This window comes from Phyllostomus discolor, chromosome 8 (genome assembly GCF_004126475.2).
Source record: "Phyllostomus discolor isolate MPI-MPIP mPhyDis1 chromosome 8, mPhyDis1.pri.v3, whole genome shotgun sequence".
Taxonomy (NCBI): domain Eukaryota; kingdom Metazoa; phylum Chordata; class Mammalia; order Chiroptera; family Phyllostomidae; genus Phyllostomus; species Phyllostomus discolor.
Window position 1 is genome coordinate 61,729,693 of NC_040910.2, and position 18,050 is coordinate 61,747,742.

General features: G+C 44.8%; 1 protein-coding gene across 1 annotated transcript; it reads right to left on the bottom strand.

Annotated features, from left to right (window-relative positions):
- Positions 1-252: 252 nt before the first annotated feature.
- On the bottom strand, positions 253-968 carry LOC114515372 (transcription factor BTF3-like). Its single transcript, XM_036034443.1, has one exon. The coding sequence runs from the start codon at positions 955-957 to the stop codon at positions 514-516; it is 444 nt and encodes a 147-aa protein (XP_035890336.1). The 5' UTR covers positions 958-968; the 3' UTR covers positions 253-513.
- Positions 969-18,050: the final 17,082 nt, after the last annotated feature.

Here is an 18,050-nt window from a genome sequence, read left to right on the forward strand (position 1 = left end):
CTTTGCTAAGCTCTGGTGCCTCCGTGACTTCCCAATGCTTACTACCTCAACCCCGAACTCGTTTCCTGGCATTCAAGGCCCTGCCAAGCCACTACCCCACACACCTGTCCAGACTTATATTTATTTCTTTCCTTTTTTTTACATTGTACTATCATGTTAAATTTTTAATAATAAAACCCCATTAAAGATTATCTGTCACATTCATGCCATGATTCGCTTCCTACAAACAGCTTTGCTTTCTGTGTACAAATCAATGTCAATGAAATTTAAAAAAACTGTACTAGGCGAAGAACTTTATTAACCTTTGTTTCAAACTTTATTCCCAGGCTTCTTCAGCTTAATTAGCTGAAAAGGATGGCTTGTGTATAAGCAAACCCTGAAAAGAGCTACAGTAGGCAAGGGAGTAGGGCTTAAAAATATGAGAGAGATAGAGTTTGTCAGATCCATGAACGGAATTTGAATATAAATAATATAAAATAGCAGGTCTCAGTAACTTTTTCAAGTTTATCCTCTTCAGAAGTTAACTCTATTCAAGTTTGCTTCATTCTTGGAAACCTCCTCAAAACTCTCCAGAAGAGCAGGAACTTCATCCTCCTCCTCTCCTGTCGCAAATGGTGCTTTTCCATCCATAGGCTGCTGGGGCAGAGCTCGGCTGGTCTCCTCCAGCGGGCGGGCTGTGTGCACCGTGAGGCAGCCAGTGTTCACTGCCGGAGGTGCGTGACCTTTAGGGCTGTTGAGGTCAATCACCGTTCCTTCATTTGTGAACATATTTACCTCTTCAATACCAGAGATATTGCTCACCCCTCGCTTCTGTAAGGACAACTGAAGATTTTTATCACCTGCTGAAGCTGTTCTGTGAACCCCTTTCTTCTTTCTACAAGCAGTTCCTTTCCCACCAATGTGCCCGTGTGCCCGCAGTCGGGTGCGTTTCTCCCGGCTCAGGATACTTCCTTCCATCTTGTTGGGGAGGGAACGTGGATGCGTGGGGACTGAGGAGCCCAGCTTGGTGCTCAGAGGGTCTTGGGCAGACCAGCCGAGAATAAGCGTGCACATGGGGGGACGCAGGGTGGCAGCTGGGGCCACATGTTGTCACTCACCTTCCCTCCAAGCAAGCCTGGGCTCAGCCTTGCAGGGGCACACACCACACTTTCACATCGCTCCCCGGGCTTTGCACTTGCAGGTCGGTCCATCTGGGGCTTCTCCCTCTCTCTCCCTCCGTGAGACCCCCACCCATCTATCAAAGCCCAGCTCAGAACCCCAGCTCCTCCTTCCCAGCAACAGACAGCCAAGGTCAGAAAGACCTGCAGGTGAACCTGGACCTTTGCTCTGGGGTTTGTTACAAACTGTGCGTCTGCATGGCTGTGCTGAACTGTTGTGTGAGTGCTGGGGGAAGCGATGAATGTGGGGCAGGCACTGTTTTCTCTGGGGAAGAAAGGAGACTCCGCCTAAGAGGGGACAATGGGGAGCCCTGCAGTGTTCGGTGGGAATTAGGCGGATCGGTGTGAAGCAAGATTAATTTTTCCAGTAAAAAAGTTTTTCCTCCTTCATTTATGTCAATATGGTTATATCGTGCTTTCCTATTTTATCAGTGGGTAATAATCCATTACTATTGTTGTGCTTTTGATGCTTAAATTGTCCCAGTTTGGGCCAGAGGGACCCCCTTCGAGCCACCTCCTTGTCCTTGTGACAGGTCCTCATTGTTCCCTGCATACTCGCCAGCTCTCTGATGATATGTTCCAGGCTCACCCAGGACTTTTTCTGTCCCAGCCCTGTAATTGGCCTTCTCTCCAGAGAGATGGAGGATGGAATTTCTAGTGGAAAATGGTGTTTCGGAACCAGGACTGAGCTGGTGCTACGGGTGCTCAGTACTCTCCATGCGGGTTTCGTTGCCCCTGGCCCATCTCTGCAGACAAAGGGAGAGAGAGTGTGAGAAAAAAATATATATACTCATTATGTAAACACATATACACTCAATTTGTGTATATTCATTTTATATATGAATGTATTATATATGTGTTTGTATATATATATTATATGTATAAAGAAGTTTTAGCCCAACTGGTGTGGCTCAGTGGACTGCGTGCCGGCCTGCAAACTGAAGGGTCTTCAGTTTAATCTCCAATCAGGGCAGATGCCTGGGTTGCAGGCCGGGTCCCTGGTTGAGAGCGTGCGAGAGGCAACTGATCGATGTGTCTTTCACACATCAATGTTTCTCTCCCTCTCTTTCTCCCTCCCTTCCCCTCTCTCTAAAAATAAATAAATAAAATCTTTAAAAAAAAAGAGTTTTAGTAATGTATTTCCTAGGGAATAGAGTATGTCCATATTTCCATATTTATGTCTATGTGTATCTCAATGGTTATGGATAATAGATTAAAAACTGTGGACTCCATCAGATATGAATTAGTTAATGCAGGTGAGGGGTATATGGGTGTCACTGTACCATTCCTATAGTTTTTCTGAAGGTCTGAAATTTTTCTACATAGGAAGTTGAGAAGATGCATGTGAATCTGCAGTTATCTCAAAATAAAAGGTTTGTTTAAAAAAAAAGTTGAAGGGAAAGAAGAGGAAGATGGCAGAAGCTTGTCCCCAGCTCCAGAGCCCCACGAAGCCTCGGCAGGTGGCACTGCCCGGGCTTTGGCTTAGCCCCATCCTGGAGCTCCGACCCGGCTCACCTCCCTGCCCCTCCCCATTTTCCGCCTGCCCTGGACCCCAGGGCAACAGGATGTTACAACAGGACTCTTTCCGCTCAGCTTCAGCTGAGGCTTCAAGGCCTCCACACGGTGCGGTGGTGGTTGGGATTTACCCCACCCCAAGGCTGAGGTGCCGCAGGCAGGAGTGGGGGGGCTTCCTCTGTGAGGCAGCACCTGTCCTCTGGGGCTTGTGTCCCAGGTGGCCGGTTTGGTCTGGTTTTCAAGGTACTTTTTCTGTGCCGAGTCATGCACTAAAAGGCGAGCTATCCTCCCACGGGCCTATGGCTGGTAAGTGGCAGGACTGGAGTTCAAATCCAGACAGGCTGGAGACCGGGCCTCTGCCACAGCCCCTGGGCCGCATGCATGGAGCCTCGCCTGGGGCTGCCTGCGCGCAGTGAGTTCAGAGAGCCATGTAGGTGAGTGGCAACTCTGTGTTGGAGGGCAATGAGCCCAATTCTAAGACCAAACAGGACCCTACAAATAGGACTTGATTGGGAGGACCTTTGAGGGGTTCAGGCACCCAACCTGAGTGTGGATGCTAGGCCTTGAGTGAGGGGACATTGGGGCTGGCAGCTGGTGGAGCACCAAGCCTCTTCCTGGGAGCTGCAGCTGGGGTCCCCACAGGTGGTCCCACAAAAGCTGCCACAGGAAGAAAAAGTCAGCTTTGGCTGCCGGCCACGGCAGGAACCAGGTTCGAAAGACTGTCTCAGTGCTAATGGGGCAGGATGGAAAGAAGCTCGGAAAATTCCTTGGCAAGTGGACTAGGGAAACCGAGGCAGCCAAACAAACTGGCTGGGCAATTTACAGCTGGATACAGAAAGTCCCTAGGCGGAAGGCCCCAGGTGCCTAGCAATGGGCGAAGCAGCTGCCAGACCTCGCCCCAGGGTGACCCCAGGGGAGACCTTTCCTGTTGGTCCTGCCATTTACACCTGTCAGTGCAAGAGACATGCAAACTAGTAAGGATTTTTGTGAGTTTATTGGAGCCAAAGTAATGGCAATTGCTGGGAAACAAAATCTCAACAGATTGAGAGAATGCTCTAGAGAATGGCCATTTTGCTCCTTGATTTATACATGGCAAGAAAAGGAGGAGGCCCAAGGGGGTTCCTCGAAGTCCACTGGTGATGGATTGAGGGGTGGGAAGAAAGCAAAGTGGGGAAACCTCTGGGGTTGGGTAGAAAGTAAATGATAGACACATCTTCTACAGAGGCAGGTACAGGATAATTAATAGTTAACATGATAATAATAACAATGAGGGGATGGAGTCCTGAGCTTTGGTGGGAGGTTGTGCCCTGAGGGGTCTGGAAAAAGGGGTCACTCAGACCTTCCAAAGGCCTGTTACGGCAGATGCAAAAAGACAGCAGACAGGGTCAGTTAGGGTAAATACTGACCTTTGTCAGGGAAGATGCTGACCTAGATGTAAGTGCACCCCATCACTCTCTTTTAGTTGGGAGGTTTTCATTTCAAACCATCCTGTGTGGTTACTTTAGCCTCTGAGTTTGCAAGGCTGCCACACAGGCCTCTCCTGAGCTTGTCAGGGTTAGTATGTGGCCCCCTTTTCGTCCACAGGCCCCCTGACCTTTCATATTACTGGTCATTTGGTTTAGACACCGCCCCACCCCTCTCCTCCCTGGAGACATCATCTAAGCCTCAGCTGTGTTTCAGCTCCAGGCCCAGAAAAGCAGCAAAACCAGGGGGGCAAGGCCAGGACCAGCTCTGATGACTAATGGCCCCCTGAAAGGACACACCTGGGAAAGCTGGTGACTCTTCTATGGAGATCCTACCCTGACAGCTCCCCTAAACTCCCAACCTTTAAAAACCCTCCAGATGAAGGACCCAGTGCGCTCTGTGCTCTCCCTCCTGGGAGTCCACGCCTTTCTTCGCCCGACAGGAGAGCACATCCTAAACTCTGAGGGCCCCCATGAGACTTGCAACCAGGTGACCAGGGGGCTGCAGCAGCTCCTCCCAAGCTAGCCATTCTAGGGAGCCAGAGCAGCCTTGCCTGGGCTCTCCTGTTGCTCCTTCTATCCTAAGCCCTCCCCCAGCTTTGAAAGATGTTGTGAAACCTTTTCTGCACAAAGTCTAGAATCCACACACCTTTCAGCAGAGTCCCTCCCTGGCAACACTTAGGCCCTACCTGCTGTGGCAGTCTGACTCACAGTCCAAAGACACCCAAACCTTGATCCCTGGAACCTGGGAACGTTCCCTCACAAGGTACGGGGATAGAGAAGGTGGCAGCATGGCTGATCCACCCCAAGATGTGCCTCAGTGGTAAGCAGATTACTTTGAACCAAAGGCAATTTTAGTTTCAGGTTCAAGGGAAATTTCTGCCCCTTCCTTCAACTACCTAGAACTTGACTTAGGGATTTTTGAATAACAAGAGATTATCAGAGATAAACTTTTTAAAAAAATTATTTTATTGTTCAATTACAGTTAGGGATAACCTTTTACCTGCCTATATGTTCATTGAGACTTCTACTTACTAAACATCTGCTCTTGTTATCATCCTGCAATTGAAACGGGGTGCAAAGCAAAAAGGACCCCAATATAGAGCATGTTCCCTGACAGCCCATGGTTGGGGGAAGGGGAGAAGCAGACTATATGGCTTAAGATACTTTTCACAACAATGGCAAGGTGGCAACTGTCCTGACCAGAAGCTGTGCTGCCACCCAAGTAAAAGGTCTACATGAGCTTCAGAACATAGAGTGCCTAGTATAAGGTCACATAGGAAGCTCCAGGTCAGCATTTAAAAATTAGGGCAGCCAGCCATGAAGAGGGAGCCCTGAGGGAGGGAGCCATTCGGTTTGAAAAGATGTAGAAGGGCTCCCCCTCCCCCATCCACCATGAGGTCTGGTGTGAAAGGAGGTGCCACGTGGTTTTGGGTTAAGAGCTGGAGTAAGAAAGAGGAGACCTGCTGGGAAACTGGCCCGGAGAAGGTGCAGCACAGCCGATGGGACTGGAAACTGCGGGAACCTGCCTGACCAGGCTTGGATCAGTTGGCAACAGCTGGAATGCTGGTCTGGGGCCAGCAATGCGGAGCTGCAGACTTCTGATTTTCTGGGAGCTGGTACCTCTGCCTGCCGTGTTCTGAAACTGGCCTGGGCTGGTGAAGGGAGGCAGGACTATGAGTTTCTGGGTATTTTCAAAAGAGTGGGACTTTATGGCAAGAAGCTTGCCAGTATTCTGAATCTGTACAAACTTGAAACAAATCCCCTTTTGTTTTTTACCAAATTCTTGCATTGGGAGTCACGCTTCTTGGTGGCAGGCAGTCGGACCCCACAGCTGTTCCAGAACAGCACAGGCTGGGGTTCTGTAACACAATGACCCTTTGAAACCCCCAAGGTTCTTTACCTCATCCCTAGCTCAGGATGCCTTACTTCTGTGCTCCATGTTCCCTTTCTGTCTCTGAACCTCTTCCCTTGGTCATGTGGGTCTGACTCTCTCATGTTTTCCGGGTGCATGTCTATGGGATTATTAGACTAGCCAAAAGAACATGAGGGTGGAACCGCATAGAAGCTTCATTTCTTTGATATGACCTTTTCTCCTTTTCTTCCTTTTGACTCAAACTGGCCTCATTTAGCACCCTGATGTGCCTGCCTCCTTCTCTCTTGCAGGACCACCCACTTAATTATTAAGCCTTAGGACTGTGAGGTCAGATCAGCATCACGTAATCTTAGGAACAAACTTCTGGTCTGTTGACCCCAGAGACAAAGTTTTGGTCAAACTGGAGATGACATCTAGGCCTCAGCTGTGTTTCAGCTCCAGGCCCAGGAGACCAGCACGATCAGACAAGTGACGCCATTGCTGATGTCAGGACCAGCTTCCCTGACCAGGGGTCCCCCACCCAGATGCTGACCCATCAGTAGAGACCATGACCCTGACCAGGACCCTGACTCCCTTAGTCACTGTGGCTAATGATCGGTCGCCTGTGTGGCCATCTCCTGGAAGCCATAGGACAGCCAGGTCTGTAAGTATTAGCCTGTCTTCCTGCGTGTACCACTTCCTGGAAATAAACTCTTACTTTCTTTGCTGCACATTCCTGTTCGTGCCTTATTGGACTCTGATGTGTGCGGGCAAATGGACCTGTTTAGTCTGGTAACAAGGGAATTTTCATGCATATGTGGTTTCCCCATGCACATGTATTAAAATATTTTCCTCCTGTTAAAAAAATTCAACAAAATTGACAAAACTTTAACTAGATTGAACAATAAAAAAAAGAGAAGACTCAAATTACTAGAACCAGAAATTAAAAAGAAGACATTACTACTGACTTTACAGAATCAAAAAGGATTATAAAGGACTACTATAAACAACTGTACATCAACAAATTAGGTAACTTAGTTGAAATGTACAACTTCCTAGAAAAGCATGAATTATCAAAACTGTATCAAGAAGAACTAGATAATCTGAAAGACCTATAACTAATACAGTGTTTGAAGTAGCAATTAAAGGGAATAAAAACTATCCACAGAGAAAAGCCCAGGCCCACATATCTTCATCACCAAAATCTTCCAAATATTTAAAGAAGAATTAATACCATTTTTTCACAAGTTCTTCCAAAAAATACAAAAGGAAAAAACTCTTTGATTGGTTCCTTCCTCTGAGCTCCTGGGGCCACCCCCAGAGGCCCCGTAGCACAGCCTCGGCAGGGCAGCCGGTGTCACTGCCCCCCCTCCCGGCCTCGTCCCCCCAGCTCTGCAGCCCGGAAGTCTCCTCACCCACCAGCCACTCACTCCGCTGGCCTCACTATTCCTCCATTAAGGGTCACTATTCCTGAAGCCTCACTAACTGCACATGATTTGGGTCTTAAATTACATATGAAACTATGATTCATAGAAGAAATTTTACTTCTGGGTATTTATTTGAGAAAATAAAAACACTAATTTGAAAAATATGCATCCCTTTGGCATTATTTACAATAGCCAGGATATTGAAACAACATAAATGATTAATGGTTTAAAAAATTACATATGTATATGTATACATGTATGTAAAATGGAACATTATTCAGCCATTAAAAGAAAGAAATCTTCTTATTTGTGTACAGAACTTCAGGGCATTATGCTGAGTGGAATAAGTCAGACAAAGACAAATACTGTGTGATAAAATTTACATCGAATGTACGCCAACTGAACAACGACGAAAACAAAAACAATACGGGGAATAGATTGGTAACTGCCAGAGGCAGAGGTGAGGGGGGACAAGATGGGCGAAGACGGGCATAGGCACAGACTCCCAGCCAGAAGACAGACGGGTGATGGGGATGGGATGCAGGACATGGTGGGCATGGCTGAGGGACCATGATGTGTATTTGAATGTTGCTAAGCGAGTGAATCTTAAAAGTCCTCATTACAAGAAAAAATGTTTTACATAATAAGAGTGCTATTGTAGGTTATATGAATGTCTAATTACTATGACATTCGCCTGAAGCCAATACAATATTGTGTGTCAAGTATAATTAAAAAGTAAGTTTAAAATTAAAAAAAAAAAAGGATGCCCTCTTGTTAGCCCAGCAGTTCCAGACCAGCTCCAGCCTGGCTAAGCCTGAGCATCTCTCTGGGACCCAGAGGGTGAACCGTGCCTTCCCCAGTGAGGTCTGAAGCGTTCCCATGCATCCTTCCTGGAGTACTTTCCTCAGCACTAGGGCAGCATATGGAATTCCCTTACAGGTACTCTTTCATCATAGTTGGTAATTTATCAGAGCAAATTTCTCCTGTTTAATCTGTGGAGTCCATTCTCCCGACCAGACTGCTGCATTCGGTAAATACATCCTTCAGGCCTTTCTGACGAAAGTACTCAATCATAAAATCTGGCTAGCCTACAGATGACTCAGAACCTGATAAGCTGTGTTAGAAGAACTGGATATGAGTAGTTAATGCATTTTGCCACAGAACTAAAGCTCAACTGGCAGATGCATGGCTGCAGGACAGAATGTGAATATGTTGTAAATGTTGAAGTTAAAAGCAATGCAATTTGCAAGGACTCTGCATAAAAGAACCAGTCACCTTATCTTTTGTTGGAGAGAGCTATTCAGATTATCTAAATTTTAAACAGATAGTTAGAAAAAAAACTCCAGATTGTTAATGACTTTTATGAACTGCATGTAACCCACATGGGGATTCTTTTCAAGGGACTCATGTTTCTTGTGCTTAAAAAAAATTGCCCCATACTTGAACAACAATTAAAATTTTTAAAAATGTTATAAAAAATTGCCCCAAATTCAGGATTTATTGTATCACTCTTACTTTCCACCTTCTAAATTCCAGTGAAATTGCTTTTCAGGCTTTTATGTTAAGAACAGCGCAGGCTGGATCCTGGCTTGCTGTTGGGCACATTGAGGAGCTCAGAAGGCATCCCTGTTGCGCTGACCTCACCACAAGAAGGAAGATGAGCAAACTGAAAACCTACAGCTCTTCTTAGATCCCACAGGTGACTGAGGCCACAGGACAAACCATGACCCTCAAAACTGGATAGAAAAACAGGCAGATACAGAGAACCACTACTTACTGGAGCAGAAGCCAGGAAGAGAAATCTCTGGGGACCTGCCACCAGAGTATGGAAGCTTGAACAGTAACTGATGGATTGCTGGAGGCCCAGCGGACAGGTTTGAGAGTTAAAAATTCCAGGGGCCTGGTCAACAGGGGCCTCCACATTTTTGTGAGCTTCACCTCCAGGACATCAAACAGGTTCCCACAGTGAATATTGGAGAACTATCTTCTTGTGCTTCCAGCAGAAGGAGAGCAGAGTAGCCACTTGGAAATATGATGGAGTGTTCTGCTCTTCTTAACTAGGTGACTTGCTATCTTAACAAGGCTTCAACACTTATCAGTAGGGCTCCTATAATAACAAGTGATTACATTGAGAAGAACTGAACATCTCAGACCTTATTTACTGTCTCTAGGGGACCCCAAACACAACAGAGAAGACAAAAAGAAGGGCACCCATGGAAGTTTTAGCCTCTGATGCCTACAGCTACAGCACACAGCAAACACAGCCTGACCCCCAGCCAGATAAACCTCAGACTGAGAGCCTAGTTTGCTCTGTTCTTTCACTCAATACGTAACGTATGGCTACGACTTTCAACAACAGTTACAAAAATTTGCAAGGCCTACTAAGGACAAAAACACAGGTTAAAGAGAAAGAGCAAGCATCAGAACCAGACTCAGATATGGCAGAGATGTTGGAATTATTAGACCGGGAATTTAAAACAACCATGATTAATATGCTAAGGGCTCTAATGAAAAAAGTGGACAACATGCAAGGACAGATAGACAATGTAAGCAGAGGGGCACACTGTAAGAAAGACTCAAAAGGAAGTGCTTGAGATCAAAAACAGTAAGAGAAAGAAGGAGTGCCTTTGATGGGCTCATCAATCGAATGAACACAGGTGAGGGAAAAAAATCAGTGAACTTGAAGAAATGTCAATAGAAACTTCCAAAACTGAAATGCAAAGAGGAAAACAAGTGGAAAAAAACCCCACAGAACAGAATTTCCAAGGACTGTGGAACAACTACAAGAGGTATTACATACACATCATAGAAATATTAGAAGAAGAAGAAAGTAAGAAAAGAAATATTTGACGCAACAATGATTGAGAATTTCCCAAAATTGTTGTCATATGCTAAACTGCAGATCCAGAAAACTCAGAAGCATGAAGCAGGATGAACACCAAAAAAATACATTCAAGCAGGCACATTGAATTCAAATGGCAGAAAATCAAAGACAAAATGAACCTTGAAAGAAGCTGGGGGTGGGGACACATCTCACCTAGACAGGGATAGCAGCAAGAATTATATGAATTTGTCTTCAGAAACTATGCAAGCAGAAAGAGAGTGTGGTGGAATATTAAATTGTTTAAAGAAAACCCCCCCACCAACCTAGAATTTTATGTCCATGAAATTATCCTTTAAGAGTTAAGAAACTATAAAGATTTTCTGAGACAAACAAAAATTGAGGACATTTGCCATTCCAGAGACTTTGATTTATTTAATCTGTGGTGGGTCCAGGCATGGGTATATTTTAAACACACCTGTGTTGATTCATTCTGCAGCTTTTTACTGTCCTATGGGATACTCATAAACTCTACTCAGCAATGAGTCCCATGCCTGAAATGTCCTCTTCCTATTTTCTGATGAAACTAAATATACCACATTTCCCACAGTCCTCATACAAGCCTTTTTGTTATGAAGTCTTCCCAAACCATCCCAACTATTAATGATCTTCCTCATTTCAAGATTTCAATAATGCTTACAAATGGCACTATAAAATCCAGTCCTTAATTCAATTGACACGTACCAGGCACTTGCTTAGTTACTGGGGGTCCATATGGGGGGTGGGGAGAGGTAGTTGAAGCCAGTGGATCTTCTTTATAAGAAAGGTTAAGCCCTGACCAGTGTGACTCAGTTGGTTGAGCATCATCTCACAAAGCAAAAGATCACTGGTTTGATTCAGTCAGACCATATGCCTGGGTTGTGGGTTTGGCTTCCAGTCAAGGAGCATGCAAGAGGCAATTGACCAATGTTTCTCTCCCCCTCTTTCTTCTACCCTTCCCCTCTCTATATAAATAAATAGATAAATAAATAAATACATTTTTTAATTTTAATTTTTATTTTTTTAAAGATTTTATTTGTGTATTTTTAGAGAGAAGGGAAGAGAGGTAGAGAAACATCAATGGGTGGTTGCCTCTAGTGCGCCCCCTACTGGGGACCTGGCCTGCAACCCAGGCACATGACCTGACTGGGAATCGAATCGGCCACCCTTTGGTTTGCAGCCTGCACTCAATCCACAGAGCTACACCAGCCAGGGCTAAATACATCTTTTTTACAAAAAGAAATGTTAAAAAATTCTTGAAATTGCTGGTGGGCAAATGAAGATAGCTGTACTCGAACATCAATAAAAAAAAGAAATTCTTTGGAATAAAGAAAAATTATATAGGTCAGAAGCTTGGTTCTACATAAAGAAAGTAAGGACCTTAGATCACAAATCAATGAATTTTGGCTGGTGTGACTCAGTCAGTTGAAGCTGTGTTCCATAACCGAAAGGTTGTGGGTTTGATCCCTAGTCAGGGTGTGTACTGGAAGCAACTAATCGATGTTTCTTTATCTCTCTCCACCCCCACCTTCCTCTCTCTCTAAAATCAATGAATATATCCTCAGGTGAGAATTTTTTTTTAAAAAAAGGATAATAAAGAAATACAATGAACAACTCTATGACCCTAAATTCGATAACTTCAATGAAGTGGATCAATTTCATGGAAGACATAATCTACCAAAACTCATTTAAGAAGAAACAGATCATGTGAATAGGCCTATATCCATGGAAGAAATTGAATAGATAATTAATAACCTTCTCAAAGAGAAAGCACCAGGCTCAGATAGATTCACTGGTTAATTCTACTACACATTTAAGGAAGAAATTATACTAATTCTCTACAATCTCTTCTAGAACATAGAGGTAGAGGAAATACTTCCCAATCCATTCTATGAGGCCAGCATTACCAAAACCAGACAAAGACATTCCAAGAAAAGAAAGCCATGAATGTAGATGAAAAAAGTCTTAACAAAATATTAGCAAATCAGCTCTGGATGATGTGGCTCAGTCGGTTGGGCATCATCCAACAACAGTGAAGGGTCACTGGTTGGATTCCAGGTCAGCGAACAGCCTGGGTTGTGGGTTTGGTCCCCAGTCGGGGTGCATGTGAGGAGGCCAACTGATGTTTCTCTCTCACATTGATGTTTCTTCAGAGAAAGACACAACTGATGTTTCTTTCTCCCTCTCTTCCCCACTCTCTAAAAATAAATAAATAAAATCTTTAAAAAATATTTAGCAAATCAAATCCAGCAATGTATAATAATTATAGGCTTCTGGTTAAGATGGTAGAGTAGGTAAACACAGTACTGATATCCTCTCATGACCACATGAAAATTATAACTAAACTACAGAAAATCTATTATTGAGAACAACCTGAAATCTAGCTGAGAAGAAGTCCTATAACCAAGGATATACAGAAGGAGCTACAATAAGACCAGTGGGAGGAGTAGAGACCCTGAATGGGCTGGTCCCACACCCAGTTAAAATTCTGGAGGGACGTCTCAGATGAAGAATTCCCCTCTTGAGGAGCAAGAGGTCCTAGCCTCACACCGGCCCAGGGTTCCAGTGCCTGGAAGAGAAGTCCCCATAACTTCTGGTTGTGAAAACCAGCAGAAACTGTGGCTGAGATGAAGGGCATGTGGAGTCCCAGATGTTCCTCGTAAAGGGCCTGCACTAACTGACTCGGGCTTTGAGCTCCAGAGCCCCAGAAGCTCAAAAAGCACCAGGGACATACAGGAAGGAACTGAATTGTCTGGCTTTAGGGAGAAGGCTAAAGGGACAGCTTTCCCCAAGAGAGAAGTGCTGACAGAGGCTATTGTTCCTCTGCTAAGCCCTCTCCCTGCAGAGCCAGCAGACAGATGCCATATCGGAGTCTCCATCCATCTGGTTATCACTCTTCATCCTGCTCTGGTGATTACCTGAGACCCTGTTCCATCCAACTTATTAACCCACACAATCCATTTCCAGGGCTTTTTAAATACAAATAGCCTGTCTTGGCTCATGGTGTGAACTTTCCTAAAATCTCTCAAAGGTTCACAAACCCTAAGCAAGTAGCACCTGGCCTCTGTGTGCCCCATACCTCTTGCTAAGTGTCCCAGGCCCAGCACTAGCAGCAGGTGGCCTTGGTCCACAGCTTGGCCTCCCTGGAGTATCTCCAAGCCCAGCAAAAGTAGCAGCCATCTGCAGATCATTTTGTAGCTCATGCCAGGTGGCCCTGGGCAGGGTACAGGAAGCAGCTAAACTTGGCCTGCACCTCCTAGAAGGCCCCTGAGTCAGTGCACCCAGTGGCCAGCTTCAGACCACACCAGAGCACCACCCAACCACCTCTGTGAGTGACACACTTGAGTAGGCTCAGTGGGCAACAGAGCCCCAGTGAAGTGAGTCCTGCTCCATGGGGTCAGCCCCTACACACAGCTCCTCCACTGTGGTCACAGCTGGTCCTCATAGATGATAAGTCTGGGGGATCAGTCCCTTCATTAACATGCCAACAGCAATCAAGGCTCAGACTACAACAGGAGGGTGCACACAGTTCACACAGGGGGCACTGGGAGTGCTTGGCTTGGGAGACTTGGGAAGCTGAGCCACTGGAGCCTACAGGACACCTACTACATAAGGCACACCACCAAGAGATGGAGTCATAGCAGCTCTATCTAATACATAGAAACAAACGCAGGGATGCTGCCAAATGAGGAGACAAAGAAACATGGCCCAAATGAAAGGACAGAAAAACTCTCCAGAGAAAGAGCTAAATGAAATGAAGGCGAGCAAACTACCAAATACGGAGTTCAAAACAATGGTTATAAGGATGTTCAAGGAACTTAGTGAGAACTTCAACAGCATAAAAAAAGAACATATAAATTATAAAATAGAACCAGTCAGAAATGAGGAATACAATAACTGAAATGAAGAATACACTAAAAGAATTAACAGCCAAAATTAGATGAAGCAGAGGATGGAATCAGCAATTTGGAAGGCAAGATAAGTGAAAACACCCACTTAGAAGAGCAGAAAGAAAGAAGAATTTTTAAAAATAAGGATAGATTAAGGGGCCTCTAAGACAATATCAAGGGTACAACATTTGCATCATAGGGGTACCAGAAGGAGAAGAGAGAGAGCAAGAGATTGAAAACTCATTTAAAGAAATAATGACTGAAAACTTTCACAACCTGGTGAAGAAAAAAATCACACAAGTCCAGGAAGCACAGAGAGTCCCAAACAAGATGAACCCAAAGAGGCCCACTCCAAAACACATCATAATTAAAATGCCAAAGGTTAAAGATAAAGAGAGAAACTTAAAAGCAGCAAGAGAAAAGCAGTTAGTTACCCACAAAGGAGTTCCCATAAGATTGTCAGTTGATTTCTCAACAGAAACTTTGCATTGGCACAACATATTATAAGTGATGAACAAGGACCTAAAATCAAGATTACTCTACCCAGAAAAGCTATCATTTAGAACTGAAGGACAGATAATGTGCTTCCCAGACAAGAAAAAAACTAAAGGAGTTTATGAACACCAAACCAGTATTATAAGAAATGCTGGGACTTCCAGCAAGATGGAGGAATAGGTGGACGCACTGTACCTCCTCCCACAACCAAGAATAGAACAACAATAATTTACAGTCATAATATCACTCAGAACTGTCAGAGGATTTATCTGAATGGAAGTCGGACAGCCAAGAAGTTGAAGTAGACCCGTACATCCAGACTGGTAGGGGATGACGAGCCGAGCGGGCTCGGGGCTGGCGCGGGTTGGTGGTGTGCGGAGGTCGGGGGAAATTTGGTGCAAAATCGGCGCGACAGCCATCTGGGGTGCAAGAACGCAGCGGTGATCCCTGAGTACACAAGCAGCGGCTGGGGGAATCAGTGGGGCAGCGATTGTGGACCAGGGCAGAGCTCGCAGCCCAGAAGCCCAGGGAAGTGTCTGAGTCCAGGAGAATGGAACTGTCGCCATTGATCCCTCCCGTCCCCGCTCCCGCCCTGCCCCCACATATAACGTCACAATCTAGCGACTGGGGCGCCCAGCCCTGGTGAAAACCTAAGGCTCCGCCCCCCACCATAACAAGAGCGACCAGACCAGAAAAAAATAAATAAATAAAATAATAGGAGAGATAGGGAAAGACATAAGATATGTTTCCAGCAGAACAGATCAGTCCCCCAGGACTCATCCTTTTGAGCGACCAAGAATTAGCCAATCTATCAGATGCACAGTTCAAAACACTGGTGATCATAAAGCTCACGGAATTGGTTGACTTTGGGCACAATTTAGATGAAAGGATGCAGGTTACCATAAAAGAGATGCAGGAAGATATGCGGAGGAGAGCCAATAGTGAAAGGAAGGAATCTGAGTCTCAAAACAATACAGTGGACCAGAAGGAAGATAGAATCAACCAAGCAGGAAAGCATGATGAAATAAGAATTCAAAAAATCGAAGAAAAGGTTAAGAGCATCCAGGACACCTTTAAACGTTCCAACATCTGAATTATAGGGGTACCAGAAGGGGAGGACCAACAAGTGGAAAAGTTATTTGAACAAATAATAAAGGAGAACTTCCCCAAACTGGCAAAGGGAACAGTCTTCCAAGAAATCCAAGAAGCTCAGAGAGCCCCAAAGAAGTTGGACCCAAGAAGAAACACACCAAGGCACATCATAATTACATTAGCCAAGGTAAAAACGAAGGAGAGAATCCTAGAAGCAGCAAGAGATAAGGGGACAGTAACCTACAAAGGAGTTCCCATCAGACTATCAGCTGATTTCTCAAAAGAGACCTTACAGGCTAGACGGGGCTGGAAAGAAATATTCCAAGTCATGAAAGACAAGGACCTACATCCCAGATTGCTCTATCCAGCAAAGCTCTCATTTAGAATGGAAGAGAAGATAAAGTGCTTTTCAGATAAGGTCAAATTAAAGGAGTTCATCATCACCAAACCCTTATCTTACGAAATGCTAAAGGGACTGATCTAAGAAAAGAAGATAAAGAAAAGACATGTATAGTAAAAGGACAGCAAACTCACAATTATTAGCAACCACACCTAAAGCAAAACCAAAAGAAACTAAGTAAACAACTAGAACAGGAACAGAACCACAGAAATGGAGGGCACATGGAGGGCTAGCAGCAGGGGGGTGGGAGGAGGAGAGAGGGGGGAAAGGTATAGAGAATAAGTAGCATAGAATGTAGGTTGAAAATAGATAGGGGGAGGGCAAGAATAGTACGGGAAATGTAGAAGCTAAAGAACTCATAAGTATGACACATGGACATGAACTAAAGGGGGGGAATGTGGGTGGGAGAGGGGGTGCAGGGTGGAGGGGAGTGAAGGGGGAAATGGGACAACTGTAATAGCATAATCGATAAAATATATTAAAAAAAGAGAAATGCTAAAGAGTCTTCTTTAAGAAGAAGAAAAAGAGATAAAAACATGAATAATAAAGTGGCAATAAACACATATCTTGATATGTGTTACTTTAAATGCAATTGGATTAAATGCTCCAATCAAGAGACATAGGGTGCATAAGAAAAGAAGACCCTTACATATGCCACCTGGGGTGGGGGTGGGAGGGCTCCACCCACAGGGCCTTCCCGGCTGCCACGGATGAGAATAAGTCTACCAAGACATGATCTGCTTGGGGAGGAAAGGTGGCCAATCTCTCAAAAGAGGAAGGCCAGGAACCTTTTCCTCAGTGAGATTTTATTGGGTTCAGTTTGCATAGGAATACAGGTAAAGCTCATCAATCATTGTCAGGCAGTAAGGATCAAACAATAGATAACATTCAAAGAACTACCAGGGCTTATTCTGAGTCAGGGTCTGTTAGCTAAGGGGCTACAAAACTTTGGGAAACAAACTCATTTCCTGCTTGGACCCTTATTATTTAGTTGAGGGCATTCTTAGCAAAGCAGGTTTCACAGGATTTTATATATTCTTTCTTAGGCCTGATCACCCAGGGACCTGCCCTTTCCAGCACAGGGCTGCACTGCCCTCTGTCATTGTTCCAGGCTTAAGTCAGGCAGGGGAAGTAAGGCAGCCAAGAGATTAGGAGACTTCTCACAGACAGAATGAGGACTCAGGCTATGTCAAAGCTGAGGGGGCAAGGGTCCCCCTTTTTCCTTAGCCCCCCAAGTCCTTCCCTGGGAGCTCCCTGTGATCACGCCTGTCTTGGGTCATTCCTCGAGGAATCTTACCCATCACTGGCTAACAGATCAAGCACTGGGGACCAGGCAGGGTGAAGTAAAAGGGGCAGAGGCAGCACCCCTGCCAGGGAGATAAGCTTTGTCTCCTTGGTGGCTTATGGTCCGAAGGTTGCTCACTCAGACTTATCCATGGCGGGGGTTACAGCTTCTGGAACCAGACAGGGCTGTTCCCAACAGCTGCCTATGAGACTCATTTGAAATTGAAAGACACACATGGACTGAAATTAAAGTAGTGAAGAAAGATATTTCTTTTTATTTATTATTGTATTTTTCCATTACCATTTAATCACCAGAAAAAAGATATTTCATGCAAATAAAAACAGACAAACACAAAAAGCTGGGTAGCAACACTCATACCAGACAAAATAGACTTTTTTAAAAAGGCTGTAATTACAGACAAAGAAGGACCCAGTAATTCTACTTTTGGACATTTATCCAAAGAAACCCAAGACACTACATGGAAAAGACATATGCATCCATATATTCATTGCACATTTTTTACAATAGCCATGATATGAAAGGAGCTAAAGTGTCCATGAATAGATGAGTGGATAAAGAAGAAGTGATGCATACATACAAAAAGAATGAAA

Bases quoted from the DNA above. Each gene is read 5' to 3' on its own strand.
- LOC114515372 (XM_036034443.1), bottom strand. From the start codon at position 957: ATGGAAGGAAGTATCCTGAGCCGGGAGAAACGCACCCGACTGCGGGCA.